Below are 14,958 nucleotides of genomic sequence, written 5' to 3' on the forward strand. Positions count from 1 at the left end.
GATCCTCCCTGTTTACCCGATCCTCCCTGTTTACCCGATCCTTCCTGTTTACCCTCTTTACCCGATCCTCCCTGTTTACCTGATCCTCCCTGTTTACCTGATCCTCCCCGTTTACCCGATCCTCCCCATTTACCTGATCCTCCCTGTTTACCTGATCCTCCCTGTTTACCTGATCCTCCCTGTTTACCCGATTCTCCCTATTTACCCTGTTTACCCGATCCTCCCTGTTTACCCGATCCTCCCTGTTTACCCGATCCTCCCTCTTTACCCTGTTCACCCGATCCTCCCTGTTCACCCGACCCTCCCTCTTTACCCGACCCTCCCTCTTTACCCGATCCTCCCTGTTTACCCGATCCTCCCTGTTTACCCGACCCTTCGTCTTTACCCGATCCTCCCTGTTTACCCGATCCACCCTCTTTACCTGATCCTCCCTGTTTACCCTGTTTATCCGATCCTCCCTGTTTACCCTGTTTTCCCGATCCTCCCTGTTTTCCCGATCCTCCCTGTTTACCCGATCCTCCCTGTTTATCCTGTTTACCCGATCCTCCCTGTTTACCCGATCCTCCCTGTTTGCCTTAAGGGAGCAGTACTGGGAAACCTAGCCATTCCACTCCGTTTTGCCTTTCACTCAGATCATTGGCTGATCTTTCCTGTCTGTCAATGACAAAGTGCCGAATCACAGGCCTCAATTATATTCAGATAATCCATGGACATGGACATAAAACTGATTGCTGTCTCTCTCTCTGCATACTTCGAGATATTATTCATTCTGCCAGCACATTGGAATTATCACCTATCCAAACCGTTCATTGTGAATCAGCGACTGGGGGCTGAGAGAACTCCGCACAAGCCTTTATTTACTCTGGAAAGTACTTGACACTGATCCAGCTCTCTCAGAGCCAGCTCTCAGAGCGAACAGAACCTGTTCTTATCTGTCAGCCAGGGCTCCCTGACTGGGGCTGTTAACCTGGTCCAATCAGGGAACTCCGATTCTATCAGGCCCGTCTGGCTAACCTCGTTCCAGTCACTCCAGGGGCCACTCGCCTGCACTGAGTTACACCAAGGGTACTTTTTGTTTTCTATATGTTCACTTGTTTGTTTCAGACTCCTCAGGCTGGCTGGGGTCGAATGAGGGGAATACTGAATCGCCTGAAGGATACATCCAGGACAAGAAGGACTTTTGTGACCAGGTTTAAAGGCTCTAGGGAACAGAAGCACCGGTAAGAAATGAGGAAATCAGACAGTACAGCTCTAGAGAATTTCCATTGCTTGACAGACAGGTAACTGCCAAAGCTCTCAGAGTGAATCTAGGCAGCGTCCAATCCCATAGTCAGGAGCTGCTGGACCAAAAGGAAGAATTTTCAAACGCTTCCGTGAGGGAGCTGAAGATGATAATAATTTGCAGAAAGGGAATGAAGCTCCAGGCTGGAGTGTGGAACAGTGCTCAGAAACAGTGTCAATGATCCACTCTGAGTTGGCAGTAGAGTGAACAGTCCCAGTTGTGGGAAGCTGAGCCACAGAAACAGCAGTTTCTCTCCTGATTCTCCAGCAGCAGAGGTACATCTCATTGTACTCCATCTGCTGCTCTGTAGCCTGTTGACCCGATTGACTAAGACCCCTCTTAGATACACTTTCTCACTGTCCATTACACCACCAATTCTGGTGTCATCCATGATCTTACTAATCATATTTGGCCTTACTCAGGAGTCCTTACAACAACTGATTTGGGTTCCATGGTGACCCGATGTGAGACTTTGATTTTACAGTTTTGTTTTTAATTGAGTTGAAGTTCCATGAACTGCCTGAGTGAAATTCGAACCTATGTCCTCAAAGCTGCAGAGAGGAACAAGGAAGGGCGTGTGTGGTGGACAACGCTCTCAGTTCTGATAAAATGAGCCAGTACAGAAGGAGGCCTTTCAGCCATTGTGTCTGTTATGGCTCTTATTGAAATCACTGACCTTCCCAACCCTTGTCCCATTCAATACCACACGTCTCTCATTTTCACTGTCCTGTGGCAAGGCTTTGGAGCTGTAACTATTGTGGGGAACACACTGCTCCTTGCTGATTGCCATGTACAGGACCAGGGCTGCTTTATCAGTGAGCATTTAACCTCTCTCCTTTTGAAATTGATGGATGTTGTGAATATGGGCCTCAGCAATCTCAGTTTCGGTTCCTAAGCTGCATTCAGTCGACAGAGACCCTGAGGTTCAGGATAGGAATACCAAGCTGAGTCCTGATTCACTGTTCACTATCTGTATTACTGACTTGGAGGAGGGGCAGAGTGTAATGTATCCAAATGGGCTGATGATACCAAAATAGGTGGCAGGGAGTATTGTGATGAAGACATGAGAAGTCTGCAAGGAGACATGGAGAGGTTGACTGAGAGATCAAAAACTTGACAGATGGAGTTTAATGTAGGAAAGAATGAAGTCATGCATTTTGATGGGAAGAATCAAAAGGGAGATATTATTTAAGTGGAGAGAAACTCCAACAATGTGCAGTGCAGAGGAATCTGGTGTTTTTGTGCATGAAACACAAAATGTTAGGCAGATACAGAAAGTAATGTAAAAGGGAAATGGAATATTGGCCTTTTATTGCTCAGGGATTGGAGTTTAAAAACAGAAAAGTTTTGATACAAGTGTCTGGGGAGCTGGTGAGACCACACCTGGAGTACTGTGTACAGTTTCAGTCCTTGTATTTCAGGAAAGATGTACCAGCTTTGGAGGCTGTTTGAAAGGTGAAAGAATGAAATTGAAAGCTGGTGAGCAGGAGTTGACTTATGGAGAATGGCTAAACAGGTTAGACCTTCCATCATTAAAGTTTATAAAAATGAGAACTGATCCCACTGAAACAGAAACAATGTTGAGCAGCTGTTTCCACTATTGGTGTTCAAGGGACATGGTAGATACTCAGTTGAAAATGTCATAGCAGTGAATGTTTAGAATGCTCTTGCCCCAGAAAGTGACATCTCTCCCATCTTTATCTCTCCATGTGGAAAAATAGACAGAAACACCAAGAAATTTAAAAGAAGAATTTCTACCAGAAAAGACCAAAGTCCACCGATCAGCTATGGAAGTGAAGGACTGACATCATTTCACAGACAATAGCGTGTTTCATCATTGCTGAAATGCGAGATAATTTAACCCACTCTTGTGATCTGGACTTTTCACCATCGGAATTTTGTTCGCACTCTTTATTTTTACCAGCCATAATAGCTGTGTCAAACTGTCTGTATTTTTTCATGAATGTTGGTGTGTGTATGTTTGTGTATTTGGGATTTTTGTACAGTGTTGTTTTAGTCACATAGTCGTAGATTAGTAATCATTTTCTCTCTCATTTATTGAAGTTGTATGTGTTCACAATAAATAGGTATCTTCTGTGAAAGGTGAAAACTGGTGTGAATTGTATTATTCCAAGTGACAGTCAGTCAGGCAGATTGGTCATCTGTGTGGTTTAATTGGGTATTCACACATTTAAAGGCTGCTGGTTAACACAATGGTAGTGACTCTACCTTTGAGCCAGAGGGCCTAGGTTCAAGTCCCACCTGCTCCAGAGGATGCGTAATAACATCTTTGAACAAGCTGATGAGAAAATATCAATTGTGTCATTTGGGGCATGTTTGTGCAATAGTGGGGTTGATGGGGGTGGATTGATGAATATCCCAGTCTGCTTCAAACATCAAAGAGTTTATTGTTTTATACAAGTGGGGAGAGAGACACTGGCCAGTCCAGAGAATTTTCCACCACACAAGGGGAAAAAATTCAGTTTAAATGAACATACTCAGCCAAATTTGGCTGAATCACTCATTCTGAGGGGCTTAACGTTATTAGAATTAGGTTTTATTGTCACATGTTCTCAAGTACAGAAGTACATGAATACAGTGATAAGTGTACAATGTCACCATTCCCAGTGCCATCTTTGGTACAAAGGTACAGTAGTACAAAATCTTAGGTACCCAGTAGAAAAACAATAAAATAAAACAAAAACTTAAACATCACAGTCCTTCTTAGTATTACAGGAAAAATAAAGAAATAAAGTTAAAAGTTCAACAGTCTTCCTTAAGTGCTTAGCCATGCCGAGCTTGCACTCCCTAGAAGGGCTCGCTCTCCTCCACTTTGGCCCACTCTCCGGGAGACCTTGGGCTGCCTGCTCTCGCTGCCACCGGAGATGCCAGGTTCTCCCTCACTGCTGTGTGGGGCTCACTCTTCCTGCATTTAGCTCACTCTCCGATCGTCAAAGTCCTCACCCAGGCCCCCAGGTCTGACTATGAGGAAGCCGTGCTGCCAATGCCTCCCTGACCAAACTCTCTCCAGAAGCTAGGTAAGTAGGAAAAAATCTAAAAAACTTAAAAAAAAAGAAAAATGAGAAAAGAAGCAAAAGGAAAAAAAAGAAAAGCAGATGGAGTGGAAGAGCCTACACCATCACTGCCATCTTTTGAACATTTGACCAGTGCATGGTCAGACACTTCCCTTCGATTCCACGATGAATACTGGACTTTGAACCTGTTTAGTACAGAGACCTCTGTCAATGTTACTCCAGGCTATACCTCATCTGACTCGACACAAGCAGCTACATCTGCTTCTGTTACACAGGGCCCAAAGTATACATTTCACAAGACCCCCTGTGCGTTATCTTAATCTAATCACATAGAAAATCAGTGCAGGAATAGGCCATTCAGCACTTCGATCCTGCACTACCATTCAATATGATCACGGCTGATTATACAATCTCAGTATCCCACTCTTGCTTTCTCTCCTTATCCCTTGATCCCTTTAGCCATAAGGGCCACATCCAGCTCCCTCTAGAATATATCTAATGAACTGGCCCGAACAGCTTCCTGTGGGAGAGATTTCCACAGCTTCACAACTCTCTGAGTGAAGAAATTATTCCTCATCTCGGTCCTGAATGGCTTACCCTTTATTCTTAGATTGTGACCCCTAGTTCTGGATTTCCCCAACATCAGGAACATTCATCCTGCATCGAGCCTGTCCAGTCCCATCAGGATTTTATATGTTTCTATGAGATTCCCCCCTCATTCTACAAATTCTTGTGAGCACAAGCCCATTCGATCCAGTCTTTCTTTTGTCACCTTGGATATACTCCTTTTATGAAGATTGCTCATTACTTGACGTTATAATTCAGCTTTAAACAGCAGACTATGGGAGCTGTTTCTTCAGACAACAATCTTGCTCAACTGTTTTATGTCGACTGAGAACCACTTTCAGCCATTGTATCATGCTTCAGCAATGCTTCTAACAGGGCCATGATCGTTGGTTCATTCCTCCCAGGTACGTTGTGAAAAATCCCAGCAAGGAAAGCATGAGGTGACGATTAAAAGACTTGATTGAGTTGGGAGAGGGAAACTAGATTTTACTCAGCGGGTTGATGTTATTCAGGGATATGGGACAAAGGCAGATTAACTGTCAGTGAATTGAATGCTCGAAGAAGGAGATGATCCTGTCCAGGAGCCTCTGATTGGGTATCAATGAGATGAAAGGTGACGAGTGTTGGTGTGTGCGTGTGTATGTGAGGGTGTGTGTATGTGAGTGTGTATGTGTGTGTATGTGAGAGTGTGTGTGTATGAGTGTGTGTGTGTCTATGTGTATGTGAGTGTGTGTTTATGTGAGTATGTGTGTGTGTGTGCATGTGTTTATGTGAGTATGTGTGTACGTGAGTGTGTGTGTATGTATGAGTGTGTGCGTATGTATGTGAGTATGTGTATGTGTATGTGAGAGTGCCTGTGTGTGTTTATGTATGTATGTATGAGTGTGTGTGTATGTATGCGAGAGTGCATGTGTGTGTTTATGTGAGTATGTATATATGCGAGTGTACTTGTATGTGAGAGTGAGAGTGTGTGTATATATGCGAGTGTACTTGTATGTGAGAGTGTGTGTGTGTGTGTATGTGAGTGTACATGTATGTGAGAGTGAGTGTGTGTGTGTGAGTGAGTGTGTGTGTATGTGAGTGTGTGTGTGTGTATGTGAGAGTGTGAGTGTGTGAGAGAGGGAAACTGTGCAGCAGGAATCCCAGAGAAAGCAGCAATGTGAACCTTGCTATCAGCTGGTACCTGAGACCCACAGGTCCACTAAGATGTTGGGAGGTGGTTCTCCTCCTCTGAAATGGACCCAGGCCACTCATTTCAAGGGCCAGTCAGGAATAGGCAAAACAGAACCTCAGAACTGTTCTGGTGCAGGAGGAGGCCATTCAGCCCATTGTGCCTGCACTGATTCTATTACCTAGTGCCAATTTCCTGCCTTTACCCATATCCCTGCAAACCATTTCTATCCAAATTATCTTCTTGAATGTCTGAACAAATGCTCGCCTTTGCAGTGACAACCACAGCCCGTGCAGGAAGAAGTTAAAAAAACCCATCAATGTATCTGCAGTCTTTGCTTCCGACCTCTGAGTCTCTTTGCGGTTTCTGCAGAGTGGCCTGCAGTAGCTGTAGGCACCACCAGAGGGAGGTGCAGGTGGTGCTGGTACACTCCGGGACGGAGGAGGCGTGGTGTTCGGCTTGGCGCAGCGCACTCTCCTCGGGCTTGGAGGAATCCTCCAGCGGGAGCGGGCAGCGCGTCAGGCGGCGGCGGTGGATCGGTTTCGGGAGGTGAGAGGCCGGCTCCAGGACTCGGGCCCTCTGGAGGGGGTTGGGGTTCTGGGGGGATAAGGGGACGATAAGGGGGAACCAGGCCCGGGCGGATTCACCGGGGCGGGGGGAAATAAAGCTCAGGTCCTCCCTCGGGGAAAGGGCGCGAGAAGTGGGGCCTAGAGCCCGAGGCCCCGCCTGCGGCCTCCCGCCCGAGCCCACGGCGGGGCGAGCGGCCGGACCCACGGCCTTTCCCGAACGGGGACACGATCCTTTCTCCTGTTTCCCCCTGCACTGTTCCCGTGCTCTCTCTGTGTCTCTGACACACACACACTCCGGGCCTCCAGGATGTGGAGTAGTAATAGGATGTAGGATTAGTGAAAATAACAAAGGAAGCAGGGACTGACCGGGATCCCTTCCGCCCACCACCATCCTCCCCCCAAACCCCACACTTTGCCCGAGCAGATCAAATAACAACGGGTAAGTAAGGATCAAGGGGTCTGTAAAGACCGCGAGTAAGTAAAGGTAAAGGCACATGTTTGCAGGGGTCAGGGTCTGAAAAGTATGCAGTTTGCAAGATCATTGCAATATTCATGGCAAGTCATGATCTTCACATGGATTAGACTAATCCAGTTGACCTGGGTATGAGTTCTTCGAGTGCATTCAGAACAGTTTCTCTGTAAATGTGTTGTGAGGGAGGATGGATTAATGATCTCTTGGTAAATGATTCTCTGGGCAAGAGTGATCATAACACAGTTTTACATGCAGTTTGAGAACAAAGAATGCGTGGATCTGAAAGCGCAGTCTTTAAATCTAAATGAAGGTATTTAGACAGGTGTGAAGAAAGAGATGGAAGAGGAACGAGAAAATAGGTTAAAGGGTGAAGTGGTAGGGAGGCAGTGACAAATATTTCAAGAGCTATTTCAAAACTCTGAATGAAGATATAGCCCATGTAGAAAGAAACGTTTTGAAAAGGATAGCTATATGAGGTGGCTTTGGGTGATACCAAATTGAAAAATATGATGTACCATGTGGAGAAAAAGTCAGAAGATTGGGTAAATTACAGACAGCATGAAGGATGATTAAGAAAATAGAGGGAGAGTTTACATGATAAGACAAAACAAATGATATAAACAAAGGTTAGTTAGAAACTTACAAGTATATAACAGCAATTAAAATAGGTTCCTAGATGGTGACACTGGGACATTAATGATTGGAAAGAAGGAAATGATCGAGATTTTTGAATAATTCTTTCATAGTCAAAGACATAACATTCTAGAGAATCGTACATAGTCAAAAGGCAAAAAGGGGCAAGAAATTAAAATAATTGTGAACAATAGAGAGTGAGTACTAGGAGAACCTAGCTGACAAGTCCCAGGATTTGATGGCCCGCAAATTAGGGTCTGAAAGGAAGTTGGTGCATTGGCTGTAATCTTCCTAAAATTCTGAGATTCTGGTAAGGTTCCAGCAGATTGGAAGCCCCCAAATGCAACTCTTGTGTTCAGGGAAGGAGTGAAATGGAAAGCTCAGCGTCTGTCATTAGGAAAATGCTAGGATCTTTTAAGCATGAGGTAGTGGTACAGTGTATGGAAAAATCACAGTACAATTTGGCAGTGTCAATGTGGTTTTGTGAGAAGGTTTTGTGTGTTGGAGTATATAAGAAGTGATGGGGTGGCTCAATGAGTCCCAATAGATGTCTTTATCACATTTCAAAATGGTACTCAATAAGGGGCCACGTATGAGGTTGATAGATAAGGTGAGAGCTTGTGTTGTATGCAGTATATTAATACGGATAGTGGACTGGTGAATGAACCAAGAATTTGACAGCTGGAGTATAATGTTGGGGAATGTAGCCTTGCTGACATTAGTCAGAGAGAACAGAAAAGTACAAAGTTATTGAAAGGGATGTTGACTTTTATTACACACAGGTTGGAGTACAAAAGTAGGGTTGTCTTGCTTCAATTGTATGGGTATTGTACAGTTGTAGCAAGACTCTTGATGACTTCACATGTGGGGTACAGCTTGGTCCCCTTACTTCAGGAGATGTATCGTTACATTGGACCTTCAGGAGAAAGTTCCTAAGGCCGACTCATGGGGTGAAGGGGTTGGCTTGGGAGGAACCGTTGTGCAGCTTGGGCCGGTAGCCATTGAAGTGTCTGCTGATTTGCCAGCACCAGATCCAGCAATGCTGCCTCCCTAGTTGGACTCAGAACACACTGGTCAAGGAGGTTCTCACGAACAGAGGTCACAAATTCTTTGCTCTCCTTACGCTTAAACACTGTGCTGTGACAAAGATTCTCAATATTCAAAATCTCAGTATTGTTAAGATGCAGAAAGAGGCCATTTGATCCATCATACCTACACCAGCTCTTTATACAAGCAACATTATCTATCCCAATCTCCTTCCCAACAGTTGCGCTTGTCATTTCTATCCAAAAAATCATCAAATGCCCTCTTGAATTTCTCAAATGGCATAGAGATGCATATTTCTTTAATTACCTTGCAGATATGCGCCTTTATTTCTCTTCCGCTCATTATTCGGAGGCCTTTTGAAGATCCCAGTGGTGTGATCGTCCTTTCCTGCTTTTTGAAATCAAAAAGAACAGATTCTGTCCTTGCCTGTTGAGGGTACATTCTCTTTCCAACATTGCAGTGTCTTCCCTAATCAGTGCTGCCACCCATTTCCCTGTCTGTCTTGGGTATCTTTTTGAAACACTTTCTACCTTGAGATGTGAAGTGCCCAGTCCTGTCTCTGTTCCAGCCATTTTTTTCCATTCAGTTCCATTTTTTTCTACAAGGCTTTTTGTGCTTATAGTTCATGAACTGAATTCAGCACCCTTTGTCTGGTTACACAAGTATAATTGAAATCTGTTTTTGTATTCCTTGTTGTTGTCCTCCATCTGTTCCAGTATTAAAATGCCCTCCTTCCTTTCTGATGACTGTCACACACACACATTCTTCCTTCCTAGTTCTTTACTCTCTGATTTATCTTGTTTAAACCGCACTTGACCGAACAAGTAAACTTCCCTGCAAGGACATTGGTCCCCGTCCTGCTGAGGTGCACACCCACTGTACTTATGTCCAATAATATGAAGCCTTCTGCCTTGTACCATGCTTCAATCCACATGTTAAATCCCCACTGTTTTTCTTCCTGTATTTTAAGTGGTGTGTGGCACTGGGCGTAATCCAAATATGAATTTCTAACTTTCTCCACATCTTCAGGGAGACCCCTGACTCTCTCAAACCTATATGTTTTGGAGTCATGTCTTGCTGAAGGTCACAAGAGTGTTCTCCTCCTGCTAGGAAAAGGAAAGAGAACTCTGCACGTGGTACCCCGAAGCTCTGATGATGGGGTGATCACTGAGCCTCTCCCCAGGAGTTGGACCAGCATGGCCGGCAGACTGGGGTACACACTGTGGCTACCTGGCTGTGCCTGTGATGCTGTCACCCACACACAACCCCTGGTGGGCTCGAGCCCTGACTGTGAGCCGGCAGAAAGTTCTCAATCCAAGGTGGTCATGCTTCAAGATTTTGCCGTATTTAATTTGAGCAGTGCAGCTTTTCTGCCCCTGATTCTCGCACTTGAACTCTTTTCTTGGTGTCTCTGACAAAAATCAGGTGGAGATATTCAGGCTTTGACACAGGCAAGGTCAGAGCTGTTGTTGGGTTCTTGGTTACGTTAGTTGATCTCACTTGGTGTTCGTACCTCTCACTGTGATGTACACTGTTCTTTAGGGAGTCAGAGATCCATAGCATAGAAAAGGTTCTTCAGCCTATTGTGTCTGTGCTGATCAAAAATAGCCACCTAACTATTCTAATCCCATTTTCCACCATTGGCCTATAGCTTTGTATGCTAGGCTCATCTAAATACTATTTAAGTGTGATGAGGGTTTCTGCTTCTCCGGCTGTTACAGGCAGTGAGGTCCAGATTCCGACTACTCTGAGTGAAAAGATTTTCCTCACATCTCCTATAGATGTCCTGCCCCTTACAGTAAATCTATGCCTGTGGTCAATGATTCCTCCATCAATCGAAAAAGTTTCTTCCTGTCTACCCTTCCTGTGCTCTTCAATTTTACACATCTCAATCATGCCCCCTTTCGATCTCTTCTGCTGTCCCTAAGAAAACTAACCCCAATCTGTCCAATATCTTTCATAATTGAAACTCTCCAGCCTGGGCAACATCCTGGTAAATCTGAAATTGCTGGAAAAGCTCAGCAGGTCTGGCAGCATCTGTGCAGAGAAATCAGAATTAATGGCTCGGGTTTAGTTACACACCTCCCCCCTTCTTCATTTGCATCAATGCCGCCTTTTTCAAGCTGGAATGAGTTCCGAAGAAGGTTCTCGACTTCAAGTGTTAACACTGTTTCTCTCCCTGCACAGATGTTGCCAGATCTGCTTAGTTTCTCCATCAATTTCTGTCTTTGTTTGTTTCAGATCTCCGGTTCAGTGGTTCTTTGTTTTATTTTAGTTTCTGATTCCTTCTGTTACCCAGGTGAATTTGAGCTGAATCAAAGACGAGTTTCTGAAGGATAAAATCCAGTGCTTAGTTGGTGAAGAAACTCGACTAGATCCATGTGGGGAAATCAATTTCAGTCTGCGACTAAAGCAGGTGGGTCATTGCTAGTGTGTTTGCTGTTGTCTGATCTGCTGTTGCTCAGTGTGATTGACAGTAATGCACACTCCAAGTTGCGCTAGGTGGCTTTTTTACTTCATGAAATCAGAATATTATCACTCACCCTTTCGGCATTCCTGGTTTCTTATTCAGCTCTTGCCCTGTGCCTGCCTTGCTGCCGGGTCCTCCATGCTCTGCCACTGCCCTCCGGGTCCATCCTGATATGCTACATCCCCTTGTCTTGTCCCTTCCCTTCCTGTCTGACTCTGGCTTTGCTAATGTGCCCAGGCCAGCTCTTCGTGGTCACAGCCAGGCTCTTGGTTCCTACTGTTTCTGCCAAAGTCTGCTCCAGTGACTAACTTGAGGCGTTAGCTGTGAAAACCAGGTGCTGTGCTGACCTGAAGTAGCTGTCATGGAAACATAAAAACTGTAGGAGGAGGCCATTCAGCCTATTAATCCTGCTGTACCATTCAAGAAAGTCATGACTGATCTGATCATGACTTTAAGTAAACTTTGCACATAGCCCTGTACTCCCTTCTGGGTTCTCATGGAAACTGTGAGCTGTTCAGTAAGATCACAAACTTAACGGTGGATGCTGAAGTGATGCAGCTGTGTGTGAACGCCCCAGCACTGGTGCTGCCCTTGTTTACATTTGTCTTTAAATTCTGTGGTAGTGACTGGAATTAAAGTCTTGTGTTCCTTCTTGTAGGCGTTCATGGCGGCCAGCAACAGTCGCTGCTGGGGCCTGGGCCACCATCCCTGCAACAGGCCTTGCTGCAGGTAAATAACAGATGGGAGACATTGGACTGGCACTCGGGTGGTGGCGGTGACATTGGAGGTGAAAGGATGGTGAGGTTGAGAAATGTCATCTCTGTGCACAGAGGGGAATGCTTGGAAGTGTAGTTACTCTGAGGTGGGCGGGGGAGGTGGGGTATGAAATGTTGGGGAATGCTGTCTGTTTTGTGAATGAGTTTGTTTTGCTGCCACAGGATGACTTCAGAAGCCGTTCAGGCTCCCGGACACCGGAATTACTGAGTTCTCCCAGGTGTACTGGATGCAGATAAAATGCAAAAAGAGCCTGGGGGTCTTTGAACGGGTGAAAAGATCTGATTTTCTGCTTCAGTTGTATTGCCTTTCTCTGCAGGTCTTTGTGTTCAATAAGCGGCATGGTGGTGGATTGAGGTAATAGAATTCCTCCATTTCAGGCATCTAGCCTTGGCATCAAACCCTGAACACAGTGGCTTTCTGATAGGGATTTTACCCTGGGCTGGAGTAGACACAGCTCAGCTCCACAGATTCTCTTGTGCCACTCCTGTTTTCAATCATTCCTCTTCTCTATCTGACCTTACTCCCTCGCCAGAATGCCTCTCTTTTGACTGATTTTTATTTGATTTTCACAAAGGTGTAGGTCTCAATGTGCCAACTGCCGCGGTCAGATTAAAGCATTTGCTGAAATCCGTCCTTGTAGTCAGCCATTTCACTAAAAGTATGCAACTCTGTAGATAATTTGCAAGTTAATGGTCCTTGGATCAAAGCAGAAATAACTAGATAGTAATATTTGATGGTCTTAGCTCATCTGCTGCTGGAATATGCCTCAGCATCCACTATTTCAGTGCTGTATTAACAGGCTTCCTGACTCTCATCCATATGAAGTTCTGTGCATCCAGATCTCCTCTGCCTGTATTGGAACTCAGTTTTACAATTCTCAAGCTCTTCTGCGTATCCCTCTGTGGCCTTGCCTTTTTCTCTTTTTTTCTCTCTTTTTCTATCTCTGACCACCACCCCCCACATCTGTCCTTATCCGTCCTCATCCAGCCCTTAGAGTCGTCCATAATCCCTGAGCTCTTCAGTTCTGATCTCTTGACCAATTCCCATTTCCTTTGGCTCACCATTCAAAGCTGGTAGCCTTCAGCTGCCTTAGCCTCAAAGTCTAGAGTTCCCTCCATAAAGGCCTCGACTTTCTAGCTTCCTCTTGAGGCTAAGGTGCCTTGAGATTAGTCAGTCAGTCACATTTAATTTGGTTACGCTCCTGTGTGAAGCAGTTTGGATCTTAACGTGAATGCAAGTGGTTGAAATAAAATTGCACTGTCAAGTCCTCAACACAGTAAACAGCTTCATAGCTGATGATTTGCTGATGAGTGTAGTCTCTGCTTTCACAGATCCGTTGTGCACTACAAGGGACACATGATGAATTCAAGTATTTTACAGTCGTGTTACTTTAGGGATCAGCCTTGGTTATGACAGCACAAAGAAATGATGAACTGATCCACCGGTGGATTTGGATCCTTTACATCCGCTTGCATGGGCATCTAGGACCTTGGCCTCATGTACCAGCTGAGCTGCACATATCTTGATTCACTGTTCACTTTGCATCATGTTGAAACTTGGTTTTAAATGCTCACCAAATAGAGTTGTAGCTGTTGTCGGAATTATTAGGTCTACACTTAGTGTCCAGATCGTGAATTACAGACAAATGTTGCCTGGAGTCTTGTTGGATGCTTGTGCCTTGAGATATTATGTGTTGGATGAAGTTTGAAGTTGTTAGTGCTGTTGGGTGAGAGCAGGGTCAGACTCAGTTGGGAATATTTTTGCAGTTGAATATCTTGCTGCCAGTTGGACAGCATGCTTCCACTGGAAAGTAAATGTGGAATAGTGCCACGCGTTGTACAGACCAAGGAAAGGGTTGGCTGAGGAAAGGTATTGCATTGTGTCTGTCCCATTAGGGGGTCCTGCTGGGGATTTGCTGTCCCTTATAATCATAATGACACCTGGTTATGTTGCTGTTGGCAGGGCCATGGGCAGGCGGGCCAGTCGCAGAAGCAGCGTGTGTTCACGGGAGTAGTCACGAGTCTTCACGATTACTTTGGGTTCATTGATGAGGAAGTGTTGTTCCATCTGAAGTAAGTGATGCACGAATCAATAGACAGTGCACGGACTGAATCCTCCATGATTATTGCTTTGTCAACTAAGGAACCATGTGGGTGACACCTACTTGATCACCGGACTGCACCACAGTTTGCCCCAATGCCTCTGGGTGAAAGTGGTGAATTTTTTTTTCCCCTCAAATTCTGCTCCTGCTTATTGTAACAACCAGTTAATTGATGGTTAACCTCAACTGGTGATGCATTCTGTCGTCATCTCACATTCCCATGAGGAATAACCACTGGCGAGGTGCCAGTGGCCCTCCAACCTGTATTCCCAGTGTTTCCTGCCCCATTCCCACTTGGGAATGCCCTAAGTATCTCTGAATCATGTGTGACATGTGCTGGTAGTGCTGAGCAGTTTGAGCAGCATGCAGAAGAGTTCTGATCTCTGTGTCTTTATATTGCAGTGTGGTGAAGGGACGGATGCCCCAGGCTGGGGAGCGAGTGCTGGTGAAAGCTGTTTACAACCCCAGTCACTCAGTGAAGTGGAATGCACTGAAAGTCCAGGTGCAGCCTACGCAGGTACAGGTTTTAGTGTAGCAGTAAGGGAATCATATGAATGAGTGAAGGGCAAGTTGTCAACATCAGTGTACTTTCCTGCTTCAATCTCCCAGTGTTGAGATCTTTGAAGATGGTGAGGCAGGGCCTGAAACTAAATTTTCTAAAATTACTCCTCCACCAAAAAACCTTTCTTCAGCAGTACTTTGCTGTCAGAGCCCCCCCTTCCCCTTTCCCTGTATCTGAACTTGCTGTTACTTTCCATCTGTGAGCGCATTTATGCTCTCTGTCTCCCCCTTTCTCTCTCTCTCTCTCTCTCTCTCTCTCTCTGTCTCTCTCTC

The 14,958-nt window shown here is 45.3% G+C and overlaps 2 protein-coding genes across 5 annotated transcripts in view; both read left to right on the forward strand.

Annotated features, from left to right (window-relative positions):
* The window catches only part of LOC109920844, a 9,222-nt gene extending 5,834 nt beyond the window's left edge, over positions 1-3,388 (forward strand). Inside the window, exons 5-6 of the mRNA XM_020520913.2 lie at positions 1,105-1,220; positions 3,004-3,388. Of these exons, the coding sequence (XP_020376502.2) occupies positions 1,105-1,220; positions 3,004-3,025 (138 nt within the window). The 3' untranslated portion in view covers positions 3,026-3,388. The remainder of the gene's footprint in view (positions 1-1,104; positions 1,221-3,003) is intronic.
* Positions 3,389-6,474: 3,086 nt separating this feature from the next.
* Positions 6,475-14,958, forward strand: part of LOC109923450 (cell division cycle and apoptosis regulator protein 1-like) — a 55,140-nt gene continuing 46,656 nt past the window's right edge. Inside the window, exons 1-5 of one of the 4 annotated variants that reach the window (XM_048618649.1) lie at positions 6,475-6,604; positions 11,076-11,192; positions 11,905-12,044; positions 13,986-14,095; positions 14,527-14,641. In XM_048618649.1, the coding sequence (XP_048474606.1) occupies positions 11,156-11,192; positions 11,905-12,044; positions 13,986-14,095; positions 14,527-14,641 (402 nt within the window). In that variant the 5' untranslated portion in view covers positions 6,475-6,604; positions 11,076-11,155. The remainder of the gene's footprint in view (positions 6,605-11,075; positions 11,193-11,904; positions 12,045-13,985; positions 14,096-14,526; positions 14,642-14,958) is intronic. The other 3 variants (XM_048618650.1, XM_048618651.1, XM_048618652.1) reach the window with 3 other exon arrangements.

Source organism: Rhincodon typus, chromosome 40 (assembly GCF_021869965.1).
Source record: "Rhincodon typus isolate 14 chromosome 40, sRhiTyp1.1, whole genome shotgun sequence".
Lineage (NCBI taxonomy): Eukaryota > Metazoa > Chordata > Chondrichthyes > Orectolobiformes > Rhincodontidae > Rhincodon > Rhincodon typus.